Source organism: Neopelma chrysocephalum, unplaced genomic scaffold (genome assembly GCF_003984885.1).
Source record: "Neopelma chrysocephalum unplaced genomic scaffold, ASM398488v2 Primary Assembly neopelma1_24, whole genome shotgun sequence".
NCBI lineage: Eukaryota > Metazoa > Chordata > Aves > Passeriformes > Pipridae > Neopelma > Neopelma chrysocephalum.
This window is the reverse complement of record NW_020897693.1, coordinates 45,343,701-45,368,646: the sequence shown is the minus strand read 5'-3', so window position 1 is coordinate 45,368,646 and position 24,946 is coordinate 45,343,701. Positions and strand designations below refer to the sequence as shown.

The window sequence follows — 24,946 nt, the reverse complement described above, 5'->3', positions numbered from 1 at the left end:
CATTATTGTGGAGACAGGTAGAACTCCAGTGTTTTTCTTGCAATTTAAACATATGCCTAAAAACCAAGGTAAGCATTTTCTTTCTTTTACTTGTTCAGTTAAGAATTAGCTCCAGAACTCTTCAGATTATAGCAGAAAATACCAAATAAATAGCTTATTTTTTTCTGATACTGTTAAAAAGTAATTTTAAAATGTAAGCAAAACCCCCCAATCTAGTGACAAATCTCACAGAAATGCTTATAGGTTTGATTTTCTGTATTTTAAAACAGTATCACGTCATAGCTATTTTAGTAAACCTGTTGACATTTTTAGTAATTGGTAATTACTATCCCTAGAGGCTAGGTGTAAAGGATATTCTCATTAATTTTAATCAGGTGACTAATTTAAAAGACTTTACTAGCTCTAAAGAAATTTCAGAGAAATGTTGAGATCCGGGATTTCTACACGTGTGTTCTAAAACATTACAGTATTCCAGAAAGGATCATTTTCAAATTATATTTTCAAAGTATAATTTTATAGTAAATGCTAAAATATTCTACTGAATAAATCAGAGGTTCAAACAGTGAATTTAATCTGAGCAGTAACTTGTACTCATAGCTACATTAAAAAGCTTTTACACAGATCTCTTGACAAAAATAGGTTAACAAGAAACAATTTATTTTTTCAAGATAATCTAGATCACTGATCTATGAAACAGTCTGAGACATTTCAAAGAGCTAATAAGAAGATTATTGTAAAAACTGACAACAGGAATCATGTCTTAATGAAGTGGTGTGTACTTGGAGGGGAAAAGAAATAAACCTATCTCTTGCTTAATACTCCCACTGCTGTTGCCATCAACCTTTTCAAAATAATCAAGGTAAACAAAGCTGTTTCTTAAATGTTTCAATAACAACAGTTTCTTAGAGAGTCTTATACTTGCAAAACTGCAGCTAAATATTAATTGAAGCTCACTGTAAGCCATAATCAGCTAAATTCCTGTTCTGTTTTTCAGAGGAAAATTATGTCCTTTTTGGAGTTGATGATTGCTTAAGTAACTTTATTTCAGAGGTAGTAGCTCATCTGATTAATAGATTTGCTCCTGATCCCCATATTGTACTTATCTCCACTAATGATGTTTCACTATCCTCCCACACTTCTAAATTCTCTTGTCTTTAGACTGCAAGAGAGCAAAGTGCCAAATTTTGCACTTTTCTTCGTGACTATAGGCCCTCCTCAGTATATCCTTCCTGTAATGAGAAACATATTAGAAGTACTAACTTATTCTCTCAGTATTTTTGAAAGTGTATACAAATATACAAAAACACACACTCTTACACTAAGTACCTGCAATTAAATTACGTGATGATTTTTTCCAACAAAAAAGAAATGTATTAGAAAAGCATAAAAATGGTACCTCTGATTTTACCCTCCACTTCAGGTTATTTATAAATCAGACTTGCACAAAACCAGTTGTGCACCATTTCTAAATAATCAAATTAATTTCAAAAAAACCCAAACAAACAACTGTCCTGAAGATCAGAAAGATTTACATAAAAGTTATCAGTTGTGTCATTGTTAGTCATACTGAATTGCATGTGAAGGATTTCTGCAATCCAGTGTGTTCATACTCCCCACCGTACAGATACAGTACACTGCTATTGCTGCATTTCAAAACTAAAAAAGACACAGATTTATCTTTTTTTAGAGAGACTACCAAGACAGATGCAGGAAAATTTGGTTTATAACTTGCTCACTGATTTTTAAAAATATATTTTATTGTTAAAGTTTGTAGCCTAAATGTGCTGCTGTTTATTTGATTTATCATCTTGGTGGACAGTTCAAGAGATTTGCAAGCACATTCAGATTTTGGTGCATCTCAGGGTTCGATCATTCTCCTGAGGCCCACCTATCTAGAGTATCTCAAAAGACTGAAGGGGAGAGAGCTTATTTTTAAACCCAAATCATATTAACATATCTTAAACTCTAAAATTATTAGGAAATAGGAAAATGCAATCATCTGCCTGCTTCTCAGGCCACATACTTAGCATTATTGATGTCTTTTTTTTTTAATTAAAAGAAATACTTATATTTTCCTTTATTTTAATTTCTGAGACTAGTGGACAATCTATAACCGAGACACTGAACTGTGAAAATATGGTTCCATCTCTGGGGCAGTGGAACTGTTGTTTTGTTCTCTCCAATCAATTTGGAAGTCAAGAAAAATATGGGCCTTAGAACATATGACCTTGGTTACACACAATAAATTCCAACTTCCACATTTACCAAGCAAGTATGATTTAACAAGAGCACACAACTGGAGAAGGATACCTTGAGGGACAACTTGGCAAAAACAATTCTGTTAGGAATTCAACCTGATGCAAGGATGTACTTATTGTACTTATTGCAGATGTGTTGTATTCAAGAAGTCTGATCAATACTAGCTTTAAGTTAAAGTGTTATGTAGGCCTGAAAACAAAAAGCCTTTTTATAAAAAAAGTTGTATAATAAAGTTTTTCAAAACTTCATGTAAACCAAAAGGGATTATTTACTATACGACAAAGAAAAAACTTTAGTCAGCAACATGAGGATTGTCTCTAAGTTACTAGCTACAGTTTGATTTGCAAACCTGGGTATTTGGTACATATCTACACCAGGTGATGTTTTCTTTTCCTTGTAGTAACTTTTGAACTTTTCCACTGTACAGAGGGCAGATAAAAAGATTCAGAAATAACTTGGTTATTATGATCAGTACATGCACCTCCAAAAAAAACATGCTCACACATCTATTAAGAAAATGTAAAGAGAAGAATGTTTGAAAGAAGGAGATAGTGGCATCTCAGAGAGATAAAAGCACTGACTCTAGAGGATAAGCAAATGCCTTCTTATGGATAAACAATTAGAAGACTGATCAGGTGTCCAAAAAATGTACTCTAAAAATCAGTTCCTGGTGATGTACATAGTAAGCAAGATCACTTGTCACCACGAAGTCATCAAGAGTTTGCAGATGCACAGAGTGCCTAAGTACAGTTCAAATTTGAGCCTCCACTCAGTATTCCAGCAGTACCTAAATGCCAAGTTTCACACCAGAGATAGAAAGGGAAATTCTAAACATTTGTTTATTTGTGAACCAGATGTATAAAAATGCTAATAAATTACAGGAAATAATGATACCCTCAAAACATTCTTTTCCTTCTTTATTCTGACTATCATGCTCAAGATAGGGGTAGTAGTACTAATCCTGACAGAATTACTTTTAAATGATAAATATTGCCTATATTTATATTTGTGGCTCTCTTCCTAGTGAAAAAAAATACAAATGTCAACACCATTGTATACTTTTATATGATATAGCATAAGATTCATATAGCCTAGGGTTTGAAATTCTTGTTTTTAAAAGTTTTACATCTAATTGCAAAAAGAAAATAGTTTTAATCAATAATGTCAAGAAAAACCAGAATTACTATACTACATGTAGAGAAGAATTACAGAATTTCTATAACAGGAGAGCTGTGTTCAATAAATTAATACCTCTATAATCTTGTCCCAGATAGGATGATGGGTGGTAGCATCCCAGAGAGTAATGTGTTTGTCATGTCCACATGTGAAGAACTGAGGTTTAGAGGAATGGACTGCAAGTCCCCAGAGCTCATCAGTGTGACCCTAGACAAGCAAAAATGTTTCTTGACAAGAAGGACAGACCATCAAAACTAAAGATGTTTAAACACTATTAAAATGACCAAACTATACATTAAAGCATTAAAAAAAAAGTTAGTTCTAGATAGATGCATATTTATAATGTTATTTATTGCCAAAGGCACTGTAATAATAAATCAATAGATGCATATTTATGAAACTTAACTTTAAGTAATATCTTTACTGCTATTACACACCTAGAAATGCTCTTTTAAGGCAACCCAGCTTACCTGGGTAATTGGGAAAAAATCTCCTGATAGTGTGCCCTGTAGGACGAAGTTTCTAGTGGTTCCTATTAATACAACGTCCCCTTTTCCCTCTGCTACTGTTCTTATTGGACCAAACTGCTCTGGAATCTGTGGTCATAAAAGACAAAAGGACAAGTAAGTCAGACAATCTGTCAAGTGTTTCTAATTTTAAAGACACATGGCCTAGCAAATGTGTTTTAATAAATGTTGTGCAGAGAAGGAATTAAATAGATTAATATGTGTGCCTGATTTGCAAAACTTTAAAACAACTTGCATCAGCTCAGTAACTGTTTTTATAACACTACAAGACAAGACATCCTTATCTACAGAACACTCAATTTGTACAGATAAACCAAGTATTTCAACAAACAGAAAAGGTTCCTTCATGCTGTGTTAACTTAATCAAATTTAATTGCAGCTCTGATATCAGACTAAGCATTCCTACTCAGAGCACTTTCTTGGAATGAATGTTTCTGTAATTGCAGCCTGGGTTCTGAAAGAGTCAGTGCAAATCTGCAATATACTGTTCAAGGTAAGGCGTAAAATAACAAGGAATACCAGAGTATGAACAAATAAGAGAAAAAGAAGGACACCACAGTTATTAACAGCACAACAAGCACACTTTGTGCTGTGTTAAAAAACTAATTACAAAAACTCACATGCCATTCCAGTTGCATATATATTTGCAACATTTATTATTATGCAGTGGAGTTGAAACCTTTCCTCAGTTTTATGCTGGTTGCTCTTACACTCAGTATGTAAACAGTCATGTAGTTCTGTCCAAACAAATTCTGCTTTTAAGTTCCTACATAGTAACTGGATTAATTTTCAGATTTTTTAAATTATATACAAAAGCCAACAACATTGACCAAGAAATTAATGAAAAACTTTGAGTAGTAAAATCCCCCCAAAATCATCATATCATTTTGGGAAAGAAGAAAGCAAAAAAACATTTTAATACTGTAATACTCTGAAGTTAAAAATTACTTTAAATTATTAATTGCAAAGAAAGGAAGAAATAATATGAAAAGATACGAATACAAGATTCGTTTTCCAGTTACAACAGAACTTTAAAAGGAAATATTATGTTAATGAATAGTCAATCAAAAGAATGACCTGATGGCTCAAATGATATTGCATTTTAACACTGGTTTGCATTCCCTCAGAATACATATCCATAAGAAAAAGAAATGATTAAAAAAAGCCGTGTTTAGAAGACAGCTAGAATTTCATTTTGAGTAGCAGAGTAATTTCAAGATAGGCAACATCACCTCGGTTTTGTGAATTTTTTGGTAATTTCCATTCCAAGATATCAGCTTTCGGTCTTTTCCACCTCCTGATACCAAGGTGCCATCTCGCAGCATACACAGCGCAAATATCCCACCCTCGTGTGCCCCTTGAACTGCATGGCTTATTCTGTTGGTACCTGGGCAGAAGGAGAAAAGACATTACTACTGAAATACCTGGCTTGATAGCTCCTTCCCCCTCAGGTTTTTTGCTCTATTTCTCTACTACCTTCCAAGAATTATATCTAAGCAATGGTAAAAGTGTTGGACGAAAACACACAAACCCACAGAAGAGGCTGAATTAGTACATCTTAGGATATATTCCCCCATCTCAAAAATGAAAAGGATACATACTCACTCAGTCTAGCTCAAAGACAAAGTAAAATAGGCTCATTTAAACCTTTCACAGGAGTTTAAGCCAAATTATTTGACATCACATTTGACCTGCAGTAGCACTACATACCTTATCAACAAAAAAATCATAACCCAGTCACTTGTCATCCTGCAAGGACATTCCACAGCCTCCAGACACTGAACTTGGACTAAAATCTAACTAAGCTACAGATCCTGGAACATCTGGCAGAATGTCCTGAATCACCCTGCAAAAGATCTTGTACTTCTTTATTGGTGAACTTGCCTTGTTCACGTATTTCAAGTACTTTCTTAGACTCAAAACAGCCTCAGAACCAACTACATTAGATTAAGTATCTCTAATTTGATGAAGCATTATTATTATGAAGTACAGAGAAATTATTATTACTATTACCATTGCTATTACTGAAATGTGCACCTTGCATCAAAGCTTGGCTAACCTGATGTATAGCACAAGTGAGGGGTTGATACAAGTTAGGATGAAACAACTGCCTTTTCCTTTATGAATCCCATTTGCTTTCACCCACATCTGTGGATATAATGTGTCAGGTACAATTGATGTCTACTAGGAGAAGTTTTTGCTAAGGGTACTCTGACCTGGTGGAAGCAGCCCTCACTTGAACGTAGAACTCTGAGTCAAAAGTAATGAAGACATAGAAAGTACACTGTACTAGGAGAGAAAAACAAGAACAACATTTTTGCCCAACCCAAAAGAGCTGGCAGAAGGTGAGGAGAACTTGAGCACACTGAGAATTCCCTTTCATTCCTGGGAGAAAGGGCAGAAGAGGCTCCTTGCAGTCTACCAGCATGATGGCAAACTGGCCCCTGAGCGGTGCAATGACCCTGCCATGCCAGCAGCTGCCACTATCTCCCTTGTCTCTTGGCAGTCCAAAATAACAGCAAAGAACAGGGAGATGGGACTATGCAATTTCTAAAATGAAAGAAAAGTGTTTTGTGTCTTGCTTTAAATTACCATAGGAAAAGGGAAGGGGAAATAAAAGAGAAGCTGACTTACAAACACCATATCCACCCCTTTCCTCAAAAGCAGTGTAGTGGTCAAAAGCACAAGGAGATAACTGGCTAAAAGTCCTTGGATGAAAAAAAAGTCTGCAAAAACAGCTCAGTAAGGCTCAACTGTGTAACTGATTCACTGGGTTGTCTTCCGGGTCTTATACTCTTCGAATATCTTGGGAGAAAGCACTGAGTAAATAAGAAGCAGCTGTCATTCATCTCCCTTCTTTCTTTACTAATAAAGCCTCCTTCAAGGGATTCTCCTTATTCCTATGCATGGCATATCATGCACTAAGCAAACGTTTAGGATGTTGCTGCTGTTTGCCCTCTGGCAGGCACTGCCTTCTGCTACTTGAAAAAAAAAGTCTCTTCTTACTAGAAAGTGTTTTTTTAAGAAGTTCTTCCTATCCATCTGTTCTTTTGAAATAAAGCTGAGGAATTCAATTAGACCTGAATATATTTAACTTGACTTCCTAGGAAAACAAATGAAGCTATTTGTTGTCTTTTTAAAAGTGTATGTCAATAGGCATAATTTCTGCAAACAGTAGAATGACAGGATAGGAGACTGGAGATCATCAGTTACATTAACAATGTTTCTTTCTATCACATTCATTAGGAAAAGAACTTTTCCTGCTATTTCTTACAGCAGTAAAATGCTGGCATAGCTCTGTGATTCATTATTTAACCATAGGGAACACATTCTATAGAATTTTTTGCTCTAGCAGTTAGGCATTGATGTTCTTTAGGTTCTTGTAGAAAAGAATCCAGGCACAATCTGCTGGATTAGTTTTGGGAAAGAACTCAAAATAAACCAAAATTTCTTCTTCTTAAAATGAACCTCTACACTCCTGTAAAATTTCACAGTGTTTAATATTAAGATTGAAGTTAATAGTGAAGTTTTATCTTACCTTTCCCCCATACCAAAATGTTTCCACTTGAATCTCCTGTAATAGTATCACCATTTTCAGAAAAGGTCACACACAGGACAAACTTTGGCTTCTCTTGTTTCTGTGTGGTTATGAAAAATATACACTCACAGCAACACACAACCCATTCATTTTAACTGTATGTATTTGAGTAATTTAGTTTAGTCTTATACAGCCCTACTATTACTTGAATATGTACACAGGAGTTAAACACATTCCTATGGACTAAACAGTTAATCTGTGCAAGGGCAAAAAATGCAACAGCGAAGGTTGGTGGCCCAATCCTGCACTCTTTAATTGCAAGTCAGGGACAGAGTGAGAAGGCCTGTCAACATTTAACACAAGACCAGGAATGTTCTGAGATAAACCAAATCCCCCAACTACCACATAATCCCAAATACTTTAAGTATTTAGAAATGGACTAAGATGCAAACAAGCTTTATTATTATAATTTTTAACTCCAAAGTTTCTAGGAGAAAAAAATATCACTAGAGAGTTTGACTGTAGTGTAAGAATTATGGAATCATCTTGTGAAAGAGTCCCAGGGTTCAGTAATGGAAATGTTGCTTTGAGACCCTGCATTCAAGACACTGACAGTAACAAAACAATGAAATGTATAAGGGAACAAAAAATTCAGTAGTAGCATCTAAGGATATTATTTGCATTCCTTGTTGACCCCCTGTGTGTATGACCTCTTCCTCCCTCAAACTAAGAACTATTCTCAACTAGGGCCACCACACTTCTCCGTCTGCAACAACCATCAAGAGTAACAGAGCTAAAACAGAGGGACAAATTTGCCCAAGCAGCTTAGGAGTTAAAAATGCATGGAAAAATAAAATGCAACAGAATTTAAATGCATCATCTCAGCATCTCCTCCTGATTTCACACAAAGTATATTAACTGAGATTGCAAAAAAGTTGTTTTGGCTACACTTGTGAGCCCTGACTCCACAAGCAGCTACCTAGGCCCTACTGGAGTTACCATAAACATCTCTCATTTGTGCATGCAGCTGCTGTAGACCATAGTCTGTATTTAAGAACAAAACCATATCAAATCTTGAAATAAAAATTATATTTACCAAATAGTAGCCAGCTCAATCCGTATTTGAATTACATATATGTATGTATTTGAGCAGAACAGAGGAAAAGGGAAGAAGACTCATATGCACATTTTATGGGGTTTTGCAAATCTTTCCTTTAACACAATAATAAAAAAACCCTCCAGCATATATCACTCTCTCTGTTTCTGGTTTTGTTTTTGGTTGGTTAGTTTGGTCTTTTGTTTTTGTTTTGGTTTTTTCTGGTTTTTTTTTTTTTTTTTTTGGTTTGGCTTTTTAACTTGAGGTAGTCACAGAGATTTTAAGGCAATTTTATTTTGTGAGGAGAGGGGGTGTGGTGGGAGCGTGGAGGTGTGTATTATAAAGAATATAGGAAAAAGAATAACAGCATGGTAATTTCATTAGAACACTTGAATGTGGAAGTTTTACGTTTTACCATAACATGAATGCCACCTGAGCTTCTACAAAATTTCAAGTTTAATAATGATCAGTTGTTTTGATTTACTCAAACCTTACTAACCCTTAACCTGTGTGACTGTAACATTACTATAAACATAAAATTAGGGAAATGTTTTATTTTACCTCAAATAATCCTTGCTTTTTAATAAGGGAATTCCCTTCTAGTGTCCAAAAATAAAGGTGTGATTTTCCGCAAGTAACTATTATATTTGTATCAGTAGGGTGAAAATCTGCAGCAAATACAGCCTCATTAGAGCACTTGGAAGGAAAAAGAAAAACATTGTATCAAAATCTAAAATTAAAAGAAAAAAACATTATTACATGCTTTTCTAGTTAGATAAACTGATACTTCTGATTTAAGAAAAATTCTGAGCTATTAATTTACTAACATAGTCTGGAACGCTTTGGTAAAACACTTTGAAGTCAAAATATTTCATGACTTTATAAATTAGGATCCAAATTTATTCTTCAAAATCATGTCAGATAATGAAAACTTCTACACAAAAGATTAGTTTAAGACATTTTGTTTCTGCACTTATTATTGCATTCTATGCTGTTATTATTGCTGCCTAGAATTTTCAAATCAATTTTAGAATTACAACAGCAAAATTAAACCAAGACAAACTATTAGGATAGTCTCAGAGAGAAAATATTCCCTTTCTTCATTTTCTTTGTCTTTTATAAAGCAAAAACGTTAAAAAGGCACATGAAATTAAATACAGAAAGACATTTTATGACAAGAAATCCAGATCTACATACAAGCAAGTAGTACAAAATATCTTATTGCAACACCTTGACATCTGCCAGCTTTTCTTCTTTCTGCCAGTCCCACACAGAAAGCACATGGTCATTTGAATCATCCACGGAGCACAGGCTACTTCCTCCATTCTGAAGCAAAACATGGAAAATATAAATGCACCACCCAACCAACATAAGGAACATATAAATGCATATTCAAAATAAATGCTGCTGTGTAAGTGGAAATATTTATACATATTTACACTTTAACTGTTATACCTTTAGTTATCCACAGATCTCCATAAAATATTATAATTTAAAGAATAACTGAAAAACAGGGCTAAAAAAGGGATCTAGAAAAGGGACTCTTGCAAACTGCAGATAAATGGCAGGAATGAGGTCTTTACAAACATTCTGTGGTAGAAATTCCAAAGGCAAACTATACACTATTATCTACTTTATTAAGAAAGCTTTTCCTGACAATCATACTGTTTCTTTCTTTGCAATTTAAAACAATTATTTCTTCTCAGATCTATATGGACACAGGGAAAAATTTACTCTTCATACTGGTAAAATGGATGAAAATCAGGGAACGTAGTAAGAAATCAGAGAACAACTCATTTCTGACAGGTGTCTTTTTTATGGTTATGCTTTCTATCGCTCTTTCTAATCTTAATTACCCTAATTCCTTCAGTCTTTCTTCATGCATCATATTTCCTAGACCTTCACTTGTTGGTACCCATTTTTCTGATGTGTGAATCCAGAAGCTGGATGAAGAACTCCAGCCAAGATCCTGCCTGAATGAGGGGCTGACCAACATCTGTCTCAGTAGTGATGGGAACTGCTCTATAATCATCAGATTTTTCTTCAGTACCTATCTGGAAGGAACTTTTTGGACCAATTTTCACTATTTCTTTGGTGTTCCTTCCTAGCTGAGTGTACAATGGAACAAACCATCAAGGAATGTCCAATTGCTTTCCAACCCAGGATTTTTTGTATCCTGTTGCTCCTGGCATCAGTTACATTAGTTTTGACTGCAGATGAGCTAGCAGGAACAGATCAAGCAGATCAAATACTCCTCTGTCTGCCACCCACAGCACAGCTGCTTATTGCTGCTGCTTGAGCTGAGCCACCACAAAAGTTTGGGCTATCATAGGGAGAGCCTGTTTGGGGAACAAATCAATTTTGTGGGGAAAAGAAAAGCCAAGAAAACTCTGCTTCATTTTTTATATATATGAGATTGTTTGGTTGCCCCCTGATGAATCAGGCCCGCGATACATATCTCAGACACAGCTACAAAAATAACTGTGCCAAGGCAACTCAAGAGGTGGGACAGAGACAGGACTGAAGGAAGCAGTACTGCTACAAAATGGGAAAGGATGCTCAGAACAAGCCAAGCTGTGAGCAAAATCACAGCATAAAGCAAACACATTAAACATCTGCTTTCTCCTGGCATATGCTAATAACAATCTTCTGTTATTAAACACCTCTATCCCTCCAGGGAGGTATTTACAGAGCATTTGCTCACTATGCCTTTTTATTTATCCTTCAAAAGGTGATCTTGAACTGCGTTAGCTTTCACCTTTGCATTCCTAAGCAGTTCTTCCAATTCACTTCTCTCTTTTCTACTTTCTATAAAATATTGTCATCAATGGATTTCAAGTGTTTGTAGAAACTTTCACTGACATACATTTTACCTAGGGAATACACCATTTAGTCCTCTCTTATTTAAAAATGGTCTCAGGACAAGCAGACACCACCACATACACTGCTTACTCTGTTGTACACAGAGGGCTTTGAGACTTGCACGTGTCAGGTCTCAGACTCATGTTTTTATATGGGACTTGAATGCTGCCTGTATCAGCATGTGTTTTAATCTTTTACCTCTCTGATAGATTAGAATTCTAAGGATGGTGCCAAGAGGCCAACAACAGGATTCTACTTCCTTACAATCCTTTATCCATATGCCTTTGTTGTTTTCGAGCAAAACATTTTGCTTCTCCCATGGGAGCTTCCATTTTTTAAAGATCTTTAATCAATCCTTTTTGGGCACAGCAAGGTGGTAAAAAGATGCAGAGAGAGTAACTTTCTCATGTGGGAAGAAACAGAATAAGATGATTCAAGACAATTAAAGATACTGAAATTTCAAGTACACAAGTATTTCTGCAACTGCTTGTCCACGAAGAAATTAATTGCAGTTTATTTTAAGCACAAGATAGATCTTTGAGACTGCTGAGATAATTAATTAATGGCCCATCTTCGCAAACGAAGATTTGGGGAAAGGTCTTTTACCTTTCCAGCCTGCGCAATGGATTTTTTAGGTGAGACACAGCCTGCGCTGAACTGAGCCCACCCTTTAATCCTAAGGTTCATCTGCCGGGGCCAAGCAAGCTTGGACAATGGCAGTGAGGTCCTCAGGACGTAGGTTTGTTTAGAGTGTCCTTCTCATAGATGGATGGCCACACAGGGCTAACGACCTCCATCAGGCCAGGAGACCGGGATTTGAACCCGTGGTCGCAGCAGTGAAAGTCCTGCACGCTAACCACTAGGCCACCAGGGGTCTCTACTGCTGAGATATTGTTAACTTTAATAGCAGCCTAAGCTGTTGGAAAAAACTGGGTTGCAAACTTTCCTCCTCTAGAGAGGAACCAGAAAGTAAAGACAGGAAGTTTGTTTTGGTCAAGGAAGCTAAATTTGAAAGACTTCAAAGACCTTTCCAGCAAAGAGTCTTCATATGACTACTCATTTACTTACAGATTTAGAAAAAGCAATGCAAGTGACAGCTCGGTCAAAAAACCCCATTCCGATGACATGTAGCGTATTCAGAGTTACGGAATCCCAGACACGCACGTGTGGTGGTAATTGCTATAAAAAACACAGAAAAAAAATCATCTGAAACAATGATGGCAAAAACCCATCAGGGTTTTAAAAAAATGAGAATGCATCTGAAAAAACCCAAAATATTTTATCAAAATTTAAGGTATGGAAATTATCAGAACTTCTCTAGTCACCCATGTAAGCACAGATACACTACAAACAGTTTGTTGATTACTGTATCTAGGACCAATCTCTGGGACTGGCTATCCAGAGTGTATAGCACATCAGGTCTCACTGATCTCAGTTTGTTCACTGAAGTTAATGGCCACTGAGATATTCTTCATGAAGTGAAAATTATTGATGACTTTGTGATGTGGGACTTAGTGGCAGGTCCAGGAACAGTTTAAACTGTACCAAGTGAGATAATTCTGGTAAGCATCAAAGAGCAAGTGCAAAAAGAAGCTTAAAAATTTCTAAAATGTAATTAATTTCAATGTCGTAAAAATGGCTGGGGAAAAGAACTGTATCTTCAGACTCTTCTTTGCAACCGTAATCAAAATGAGATTGGTTTTTGTAAATAAAATTCCAGGCGTACATGCTGGCCCAAGATCAACTCCCTGTGAAAGCTCCGTGGTGTTCCCTCCCTCCCTCCCTTCCCTCGGCCTTTGGCTCCGAGAGCCTCACGCGGGCTCGGCGGCAGCGCTGCCTCCCATATCCACCAGGGGGCGGCCCCGGGAAGCACTTGCTGATGGAGTTTAATCTTAAACACAGTGAGGAGTTTAACGCAGAACCATCAACCTTCAACCTCTGCAGGAAAACAAGGGCCATGCTTTATTTCCCTTATTTTCCCATCCATTTGAACTGAAATGACTAGGCTTTATTACCATATCAGAAAAAAAGCAACAACCATCACTCTTTCTTGCTCATAAGTAGCAAAACTGTCCTTCAACATAAGTATATATATATTAAAAAAAAAAACCAAACAAGGCCACAACAGTACCTCAGTTATATAAATGGCTTTTATGTAAGTTTACCTATATAGCACATTCCTCTCAAGCACAGCCATCAAACCTTTAAATTTTATTTCACAAACACAATGGTAATTGTATTTATGAAGTTAAAAAATAAACGCCAGAGGCTTCTCTGTTACACAATAAAAATTATTAGTTTATGTTACTCAGCTAAGTTATCTTTACATAAACTTTATATTGCATAACTGGGATTTTGTTTTCCTCATTGTCCTCACTTTGACTGGGATAGAGTTATTTTTTTTGTAGTAGCTAGTAGAGAGCTGTGTTTTGGATTCAGTATGAGAATAATGTTGATAACACAGATGTTTTAGTTGTTGCTGAGCAGTGCTTACCCTAAGTCAAGGACTTTTCAGTTTCCCATGCTCTGCCAGTGAGGAGCTGCACAAGAAGCTGGGAGGGAGCACAGCCAGGACAGCTGATTTAAACTGGCCAAAGGGATATTCCACACCACAGAACATCATACCCAGTATATAAACTGGGGGTGTTGGCCAGGCGGGGCCAATCACTGCTGGGGGACAGCAGGTGATGAGCAACTGTATCACACACCAGTTTTTTTTCTTGGGTATTATTTCTCTTGTTTTGTTGTCTTTATTATTGTCATTATTATTTTATTACAGTATAACATTAATCATTATCATCATCATCTGTTCTTATTTCAAACCATAGGATTTACACTTTTTCCAATCCTCCCCATCCCACTAGAGGGTGGGATAGGTTGGGTGAGTGGTTGTGTTGTACTTAATTGCTGGATGGGGTTAAATCACAACACTCAGTTAGCATATTGATAATCTGTTTTTTATCCTAAAATTCTTTGTTGGCATCTCCCAAAAATTTTCAATAGTTTGGTTGTGACAACAGCTGCATACTCTGCTGAGTTACTTTGTCCTCATGGTTTTCCTGCCTCTGCTTGTTCCCATTCTTTCTCACTTTTCTTAGCCCTTTGGAGCAATGTTCATCTTACTCTGTTCAAATAAATTCCTAGCCTAAAGCTAAGCTTATGATAACACTGGTAATAACAGAGAGAAAAATATTCTTGCTTAGATGATGGCAAAAGTAAGAGTTTATTCTTTTCAGCAAACAACCCAAAGCCATTCTTATTTGTAGTTTGGTTTGGTAGCTGTGATCAGAAATTAAGTTGTATTCTCTACAATTTAATCTCCTCCTTTTCTCCACATCCATCTGCCCTCTCAGGTTTCCTTTGTAGCTTTATCCCTCCATACCTCTCGGAGACCAGCTCCAAGTTTACCTTCAGTCTAAGTCATGGGAGAAGAAACCACTGACCAATCTTGATAATGGAACTGGGTGACTGTGATAGAGTGCAATAGGCACTCTCAAATTAAGTTTTGCTTCTGTTCAGTCCAAAAATGTAAGACCAATTTAACTATAACATGAAAAGAATATAGTATGTATCTTCTTAATAACATATTCTTATAAAATATACGCAACCATACATCAGCAAAGTGGTCACTCACTTTCCCATCCTTGGATGTCCCTGCAACTTGACCTGTTGCAATAGTGATCCTATCAGGATGAACAGCCAGGCTAAAAAAGAAAAGAAGGAGAGGCCAAACTTAAAGCCATTTACTATCTAATTCATCAAACTACTACTTGAGCTTGTAATAAATAGCCCTGTTTTAGTCATATAAAGCACACAGCATACATGTAAACTTCTTAAAAATATAAAACCAGAACTGTTAAAGCAATTGTCATTCTCTTGTATTCAAAAAACTCTTCTTCCCTTATGAACAAGGCAGTAATTTGCTAAAGTCCTAATATCTCAAAACATGTATCAAACAAGCCCCAGGATTCACCTCACCTAGATTTAAATGAGTGCAGTGTGTAAGGAGTTTTCAGTTTGAGTTACTTATTGAACTTCAGCTGTCTTAAACAGTGGTTGCAGAGATCTGGTCAGTCCCATAAATGCTGTCTAGTGACAGTCCTCCAGAGCAAACAGTTGTATCCAGTCAAACAACGCTCTTCAGACTGTATGACCAGAAAATCAGTGACTTTTACAGGGAGATACCAACCTCCTCTAATGCCTTTCAAAAGGTAAAAAAAGGCATTTAGTAAGAAAGGATATAGAAATTAGGAATTTTGATACAAAAATTAAAACTGAGGCTCTAAAAACTATGATCAATGTTAATTAATGCCTCTAAGAAAAAGCAATCTAAAATTTTTAATAAAGCCTGGAGTACAGTCTATTTTTGCTCTAAAATCCTCTAAATTATTTTTTCATTGCAGCTGCTTTGCATGCAGTTCTAGAAGCCAAGTACCCTACAAAATGAACTGTGGCAATAATTCAGCTTTAAATGAAGAAAGGTATCCTCTTTCCAATAAACCTAAAAGCTTTGAAATATCTAAAGAGACAGAAAATTTGAAAGAAAGAAATGAGATGGAACAGGTCCAAGGTAAAAATCTCCTTGGAAAACAACCAGATTATACTAACAATTCAATTCATCAAACATGCTCACAATTCAAGCAAATTCAGTTGTCAGGTCTGTTTCTGACTTTGAGGGAAAACAGGTGTTTGGTAATGCCTCATCTGAAGAAAGGATGTCAAACTCATTTCATACGTTTGGGCCCATCAGATAATCCAGGTGCTCTTTTTCATCTACACTCTGCAAACAGACTGATATCATCAAGATAAACCATACGTTTATTTAGATTTCAATCTAATGAAACTGATATTTGCTGATATCTAGTATCCTCTGAGCTTCAACACAGTTAAATCGCTTTGAAGCCCAATCGTGCGTGGCAGCAGACAAACCAGGCTGCTCAGGACTGGTTTACAGGCAATCTGACATGGCGTAGGCATTCCTGAAGACTAACAGGAAGACCACAGGTGAGATTACAACTGTTTTGTTGGTTAGATTGAACCTAAAGAGCCTCTACCTGGCACTCAGGCTCTTGTGAAGGGCAATAATTCAATCCTATGTAAAAAAGGGAAAGGAGCAGATTCTGAGGAAGTTAAAGTTCAGTCATCCTAAAAGAAGAGTAATGAAAATGAGTGTATCTATCCCAAATAATGTTTTATGAAGAAAACAAGAATGCTTATTAGGTGACTTACCACTTCACATCATCATTATGACCAGTGTAATGCCTCTGAAGTTGCTCTTCAACATTGAATAACACAACTACAGACGCGATGAAATACACGGTTTCGCCCGTTGGAAGAAGATAGAGATTACTGCGACAGTCCCGACCCCTATATCCATAGCTAGTGTGTTGGTCAAGCTGCAATAACATTATCTAACAATGAAGAATGTTAAAAATAAGAAAAAACAAGATGGAATCTCTGCCTTTGTAGTCTGCATCTCTTGGTTTGAGTACAGCTTTATCACTTGACAACCTTCAGAACTCCCTCCCTTACTACAGTAGAGTGTTAGAGTATTTTACACACTTTAAAACATACTTATCCTACAGAAAATCCATGGTAAAGAATACAGGAATTTGTAGACATACTACCCCTTTAGTATCCTCTGGAATTTGCTAAATACCAGACTAAGGCGATGTTAATTTTGTCCCAGGTGTATTTACTATTTACACTGCTTGACTAATTAAAATAAAAATTCAGACTTGATGGAAATGCTAACAAGTCATTCAGCACATCTCCCTGCATTACAGGAGGATTGATTGCATTACCCTGTGTGCAGGTTGATTGATTTCATTATTGTGGACATGACCAGCCAGACGGATACAAACCATAAAAGGGTTACATCATCTGTTCCAATTTATTTTTGTAGTATTTAAAAGGCAGTGGCCCAGATTCTGATGCTAGTCATATCAACATGAATCTAAAATTAATTCAATGAAATAACTGGAATTAATCCAGAAATAATCTCATTTAGACTGAATGTTAATTCAGCCAAATTATGTAGTTTTATTCTTTTGAAGAGTCATTAGGGACTACAACTATTTTGGCTTTCCTTTTTTTATGGTAACAAAAAGAAACAGCATTAGCAGAATCTTGGCAAAACAGAAGTGCATTCTAATGCAGTCAATATGGAGAAACTGGCTGTGAAAAATGTATGGAGAGATAATAGAACCCCGATTACACGATATAAAAAAGATACTTGTGCACTATTCTCTATGGTCAATGATAACCCACTCAAACTAAAATAGTCATGTTAAAGTTGTTGAAATAGTAAGGTCAATAGTTCTTTTATTTAAATTCCTATTTTAGAAGAAACAGCTTGCTGATTTTTTCTAATAAACACTAGTGCTGCATGCCCAGTCATCAAAGTGTGAATTCAGAAATAGAGCTTTTAGACTCCTCAATTGAAACATTTCAGCAAAGTTACTTCAAGAGTATTAAAGAGATGAGATATTAAAATTTGAAGACATTGAAACAATCAATATCTTCAATTACAAAGAATTTACTATCAATTTTGAATCTGTCTGTGAAGGTTAGTGTTATTATTCTAGATTGCTGGACAATGCTTAATTTGTTTAAATTTATTTCTCTCTCTAAGGCCAGATACTATTAGCAACTGAAGCAAACATAATATTTCCCTAGTTCAACAACACATAATCAAATTTATAGCGAACCAGCAGCTGAAGTTGGCAAAAGGAGAACTTAAAAAAGTGAAGCAAAAACATTACACAGACGTTCATTAGGAACAAATCTCAGTGCATAAAAACAGCTACTAAAAGGAAAAGATTACATTCTTTAGGGAAAATCTTCTTTCTTTACTATTTGTCCTGTGGGGAACAATGCTGCATTCAACCCTTCACATGACTGCTGTTGTCAAACACTCAGTTTCTTTCTATCAGTCTTTTTTTTCAGATGCAAACTCCTGGGGTTGATCCCTCCATCTCCTCACTGTTTCCCACACTCGGATTTGGTGGCTTCAACTTGGATTTGGTGAGCTGGCACTTCAGGGAATGTTACCTTGACCTTTTCTTTTCATTTGGCCTGCACTTTTTGTTTCAAACCTCCTGCTTGCCAAATAAGTTGCTCTCAAATGGATCTGGGCAAGCCACTGCTCCCGCCCTGATGTCCCTAGTGCTGATTTCTCACTCGAATTTTCCACCTCTGCTCCAGCCCTCCCTCACACTTCATCACTCAGCATTTCTGATTCTTTGTGACTGAATATATATTATCATATATCAAAGGTTTGAACCATTTTCAGCTTACCCAGATACCAGCTAACATGACTGCAATACCCCTTTATGGTTCTGGTATGCCCTGAAATCCACACACATTAGCTTTTCTTCCTTCTGTTTCTTGTTGTAGTCTGCTTTGCTCTTTCCACTTGTCCACCCCATCTCCAATACCTTGTTTCCCTATCTCCATTCCTACATTATAGAGCATTTCTGGCTATAATCCCACAGCCAGGCTCATTTGTCTGCTACAAAGATATTTTTTCCTGCTTGAGTTCTGTTACCCTTCAATGAAACAGCACAGCTTCTCCAACTCAGCTGGAATGAATGCCTTCAATACTGGTTGGTTTTCTGCTGTCTTTGTGTTTCTCTTGAAATTATTTTATTCTCCTGCCCACAGCTTTTCTTCCCATCATTACAGTCTGTAAATTTGGCATTACCTTCTCCCTCTTTTTTTTAATACTTCATATACCTAGTCATTGCTGTAACTTTTAAGTATGGATATCATGATTGGGTTTAACTGCAAATAAATTAGAAACTGAAAAAATTAGTGCAATATTTTTGGAAAAATTTGCCCCCCCCCCCCAATAACCATTTAGGGTTAGTTAGATCATTTTATTAATTCATACCTCTTCTATTCATATACAACTTTTATAGATAGGATTCTGCTGGGTACACAGACACACACCTGGAAGGACATAGGAATATTCAAACTAAAAATAATAGTCCATCTGGCAAATAATCAGTCATTTAAATAAGCTTAAGTGAGAAACTAATGAGACTGAAAGCATGACCTACTGTAATTATAATTTCTTATAATAGTCTGAAATATTGGCTTCAGGTTCCACCTACACACTGCTAATGACAATCTCTTTTGTTTCATGGCTGGGGTTTTGTTGTTTCAGCAAACATTCTAACACTTCCCCCTGTATCATCCTTAGCCTCCTGAAGTAAGGGGTTCCTTGCAACTGTAAAAAGACATAATTCAATTCTGTTGTGATACATGGTGAGAGCCTGTACAACAATTAGATGGTAAAATGCTGCAAGCAGCATTTATCATTCTAATCTCACCTGTTTTATTAATTTTGTGGATTTTTTGTCTTTTTAACTCATCTTCATTTATTTGTGTATGCATTATCTATGCAGTTCCAGCAGACTGGGATAGAACCTACAGGCTCAGCTGCAACAGGAATAATAAGAACGGTTACTAAATCTGTCATTAATCTCTTGTGAATACAAAGAGACTTTTGGAAACTCTCTGAATATTCTGAAACCACATGCAGTTCTATTTATACAACTTCTAAAAAGACTATAAGTCCCCCGTCTTCTTTTTTATAAAGACAACGCAACTTCCTATTTGCACTATTTGGGACAAAAAAAAAGTCTTTTTCTTAAAACAGAATACCTTATGAAGACTTCATCTCTCTAAAGTTAATGAATATTACAAATAGACACTGATCTTGTTGTGTTTATATTTTATCTTGAATCATCTATTATATAACATTATACAAAAATGAAATGTCATTTCCTCTTTTCAAGAAAAAGTGAAATGTGAAAATTTCTGTATGTAATGAAACACTGATCTCTTTCAAGTTAGAATTTCGTAGTTATGCCCACTCATGGAAGCCAGTGGAAGATTCTGGTTGTTCAACATTTACAGTTTAAACACACTTTAAAATATAAATTCAAATATTATTTAATAGATGATATTTTATTAATTTTATTGCTAAGCACCTATCTGTTGCAAAGCACTACTCAATTGAGGGCTTACTCAAGTACTGAAGTTGAATGTAGCATCCTCTTAAGAGCAGTGGTGCACATTTTATAAAACAGTTTAAAATGATAAATTAATGCTGAGAATCAGAAAAAAACCTGAGCTTGTTTTATGCCTACTGTAATTAATAATCACAGCTCACTACATTCTTAGGATATGCCTAGTTTAATCTTTGTCTAATTAGCATGCTTCAGACTTAACCTTCAGGCAACATTTAAGCAAAATCTTTCTTAAGCTGCCACCCTGTACTTCACAAGGTGAAGAACAGCAGCCCCAACAAATTAACACCTATTTTCAATTGAATGTCGTTTCACCAATTAAATGAACCCTATGACCTTAATTTTGCTGTACTTGAGCTCGAGAAGTTATTTAACCCAAATCATTAAGGAATGATTGATTTCCAGTAGTCTTCCAGCACAGAAAGGATACACCCATTCCAGTTTAAGTCTCTTGGCTGGTAGTTCTACTTTTGCTTCCAAACTGTAAGATTCCACTTGCTCTTTGGGCATGTACATGGTAACGGGACGTCCACGAAGAAACATTTTTACGTATCCTTCCTCTACAAAAGGTCAGAAATGTTTAATGTTACACAAAAAAAGCCATCAGGGGAGAATTCCAGTGCTCCTCCATCCCTTCCCACATAACAGCTTGGTGCATTATAACTACAGAATGGCATGCAATCTCAAACTCAGAAATTTAGCAGGTTGTTTTATCCTAAATAACAATCACTAAGCAGATTTTTTTAAAACATATGAAGTCCCTTTCCCTCTAATTAATCTGAGTAGCAGAATTAGAACTAAACAATGTCATGAAGAACTACAAAACTGAAAGGTCTGAAATAGAAACTTTTTTTACTGAAAAATAATATTACAATATTACATTTTTAAAAATATTAAAAATGAAGGGGAATACATCAAAGATTACAATTAACGCAGAAATGCCACTTAAAATTAATTTTATTTTTTAATCAATGTTTACAGTTGAGCATCAGCATCTAAATTATTTTCCAACACTCAGTTGCATTCTTTGCATCTCAGTGTAAAGATACACTTTACACTTGATACAGTGCTAGAGATACATTCGAAATAAGAAACACAAACAATTAGTAAGAGGAATCATGCTGATGTACATGCAGAAAAGATATGTGCTTCAAGAATTACTAAACATTGAAAAAGGAATGACAACAATGACAGCACATTAAAAGAAAGGAAAATGACATACAGGAGAGAAGCTACAAAAAATTGGCTGACAAAAGTAAACATTTCTAGAAGAAAATACTAAAAGTATTTGAACTGTTGAACTGGTAAGAAATATTTTTGGGGGAGAAAAGCAGGGATTAATAACAGATCTGGAAGTACTGACTTGGGGACTTCATGGGGCTTATAAAACTAGGAGATCTGGGAAATGCCATGAAGGTCTGACTAGGACTTTTGGGAAGTGGCAAGGCCAAAGTGGGTGTCCTGTGAACTTCTGATGAAGTTTGTCCAGATTCAGAACGTGCTGGCTCTTGCTGCTCCATCGGCAGATCAAGGGGTTCAGCCTTGTTCTCATGCGAATCAAGCAGTTTTGGAGTCAGTGACATCTGTAGAGTTACTAGACAGAATAATCGTGGGCACAGAGGAAATGGAAGGGCAAAAGTAACAAAAATCATGTAAATGAAAAAAAATTATACAATTTAGGACTGTTAAAATTATGCTATGAATTGTTAAGTATCATTACAACTATACCATTTTTTTTTAAATTTGAAAACTAAGGCTTTATTTTAATTGGAATAATGCATATGCTACAAATCCTGACTAAATCAATAAAAATTATTGGTTGAACAAATAAACATCATAGCTATGCTGTATTACCTAAATGTGTATTTTGCCTTTAGACTAACTCACATGGGAAAGAGATCTACCTGATCTGCCACAATAAAGTTACAGCTAGGTCTCTCTAGCTTCATTTACAGAATTCAGACATAAAACGAAAACAACAGAAAACTTAATGCTAAAAAGAAGTGATAATAATGGTGAAATAATGATGACAGAAGGTTGGAACTTTGAGATGCCTGTTGAAAATGACAGAATATTGGAATTGTTTCTAAAAGTCTACTCCAATAGATCTGTATTGGAAAATAAAATAGAGGGCAGAGCATTAAATAGCAAAGCATTACAGCACTATTTGTATGCACATGCAGCATCTATTTAATGAGCTTGAAACACATGCCAATACTGCTGATGCTGGTACACTGGAAGTCAACAGATTTTCAGCAGTGACAACTACTGACTTATCAAAGACTGCGAATGAAGGAAAGTTTAATTCACTGAGCTGCTTTTCTCACCTGAAGTTTACGGGACTCCTAAAACTTGCATTTAGCTATCTACAGTGGAACCATTTGACCTAATCACTCAAGACTAGGAAACAGCAAGTATATACTAGCAAGTGTAGTAAACTATACCAAGTATATTATGACAAGTATATAAGTTACACCTTCAGAATGCATGTGTGTGTCTCTTTCTGCTAACTATAAAGAGGAACTTAGGCTGACTAGGTCAGGCACGGGGCACAGAACTCATGCTGTGTATTTATTTCTACCTTTTGGTAATAATAATTCTATTCATTCCATTCACAATTCCAATAATTTTTGTTCCTATTCCAGATATATTATCTACACAATCAATCAATTTTCATCATTTTCTTTGTACTTTTCTTAACTAAGTTTTTAAGATAGAGAAGCTCTAAATGTGAAGATATAGATGTAAAAACAGACAATCAATCAAACTACAAAGACAGACCAAAGGTGAAACTTTTAGGCAAATGTATCTTTTACACCTGCAGTTTCGTAAATTTGAAATTGTTGTTGCAAAAATTAACAGTTACTGAACTAAAATAAGGCACATGAATGCCAGTAGGATCTGCAAAGGAGACCACCACTGACTGCAGGTATAGATTTGTACAAAGAATACACGGAGGTAGAGACTTTCTAAAAGACTTTGCCTTAAGAACAAACATGTTTTGCTTTATGAAATTTTACATGTATTGCAAAGCTAAAAGATGCTGATTAGTGGAAAAACTGTTAGGATATAGCTATATCTAAAAAAGCAGATAAATCTGTGATTATACCACAGATATAAACATGCATCCAAAATGTGCATATTTACACTACCATTTAACTAAAACTTTAGAAATCAATATGATTTGTTTACCAAATGTAACTCTGTTTTATGACATTGAGCAAAAAGCACTGAGGAATTAGTTGGAGGCCTAGGTCTGTTTATTCAACATTCAGAAAAGCTACAGCCTACTCAGTAAGAAAAAGCAAGGGAAAAACCAAGGCTTCTACGACCATGTTAGGCTAAGAGCGAAACAGCCAACAAAGGGGCAAATTCTATACGCATTTCAGCAGAAGTGCAGAATGCCATTTCAAACAAAGTGAACATCCACGTGTTGCCATATAGCTCTCTCAACATTTTTTTTTTTCTGATTCAAATTCTTCAGCATAAATCCACAGGAATGTAAATTATAACCCGTTATTATGATTAAAGTGAACCTGAGGGTTATAATTCAGTAGACTGTATAATAAATGGTACAATATTTTTGTTTAATTCAAAAGAACTAGATGTTTTAACATTGCAAAATGCGCACAAGTTGGAGAACAGCTGTTTACACATTGAGCTTTTATCCCACCAGAACCATTTTGCTTCGAGAGCTATGAGGTTTTGGAAGTGAAGCCTACCTTTGCAGTGTGTCACACGGCGCTTCCCTTGTGATTACAGAGACAGAGACAGAAGGGCTAGATAAAGATGTGTTTGAATACAATAAACTCACTAAATACTTGCTCTATGGGCTGTCCAGTCATATTCTCCTACAGGCTAACCAGGGGCTTGACAAAACACTGAGCCATACGTTGGGAATTACCTTCTAAACCCTTTTCCTCAGCTAGGGGCTCTGTTTAGTTCTATCACTAAAATACTCGCTTAAGCTCCATTATGCAACTATATACTTCAGTAAAATACCAAGTATAACCTTCTTTAAAAAATTATTAAATTCAGTAAGAATTTCATCCAGGTGAGAAGGACACCCGGGTAGTGTCACATCTGTTTAATTACTTATCTTTACCCATGGGAAAAGTATCAGAAGTAAAAATATTCCAAACACCTTTGCTTACATGGTGTAAGGGAAGGAGAAATGTTAGGCAAGGAAAGTATACTCTGTGCAAATCAGAAGTTTTCTGTTTCTAAACCAACAGTTTCCATGGAAGGGACATGAACTGTGATTATACTGTCACAAGAGACTTAAGGGCTTACTTAGTTTCATGTGTTATTGACTTCAAAATCAGTTACACTAAACCTCGAAGTATGGCTTAAGAGCTTTGTTGGATGCTGATCAGTCAAGACAGTAAACAGAAGATCTTTAACTTTTTCAGCTCAATGTATGGTTACCATCACAGAATTAGGCATAAAA

General features: G+C 35.8%; 1 protein-coding gene across 9 annotated transcripts in view; it reads right to left on the bottom strand.

The window, feature by feature from the left end:
• The window catches only part of EML1 (EMAP like 1), a 126,447-nt gene that overhangs the window by 9,406 nt on the left and 92,095 nt on the right, over positions 1–24,946 (bottom strand). For 4 of the 9 annotated variants that reach the window (XM_027673951.1, XM_027673949.1, XM_027673952.1 and 1 more), the window contains 11 exons: positions 24,219–24,245; positions 20,927–21,056; positions 16,688–16,837; positions 15,093–15,162; positions 12,527–12,637; positions 9,827–9,922; positions 9,158–9,292; positions 7,501–7,600; positions 5,195–5,349; positions 3,906–4,031; positions 3,511–3,642 (listed from right to left, as the gene is read on the bottom strand). In XM_027673951.1, the coding sequence (XP_027529752.1) occupies positions 3,511–3,642; positions 3,906–4,031; positions 5,195–5,349; positions 7,501–7,600; positions 9,158–9,292; positions 9,827–9,922; positions 12,527–12,637; positions 15,093–15,162; positions 16,688–16,837; positions 20,927–21,056; positions 24,219–24,245 (1,232 nt within the window). Of the gene's footprint in view, positions 1–3,510; positions 3,643–3,905; positions 4,032–5,194; positions 5,350–7,500; positions 7,601–9,157; positions 9,293–9,826; positions 9,923–12,526; positions 12,638–15,092; positions 15,163–16,687; positions 16,870–19,794; positions 20,255–20,926; positions 21,057–24,218; positions 24,246–24,946 lie in introns of those variants that run through there. The other 5 variants (XM_027673950.1, XM_027673953.1, XM_027673956.1 and 2 more) reach the window with 2 other exon arrangements.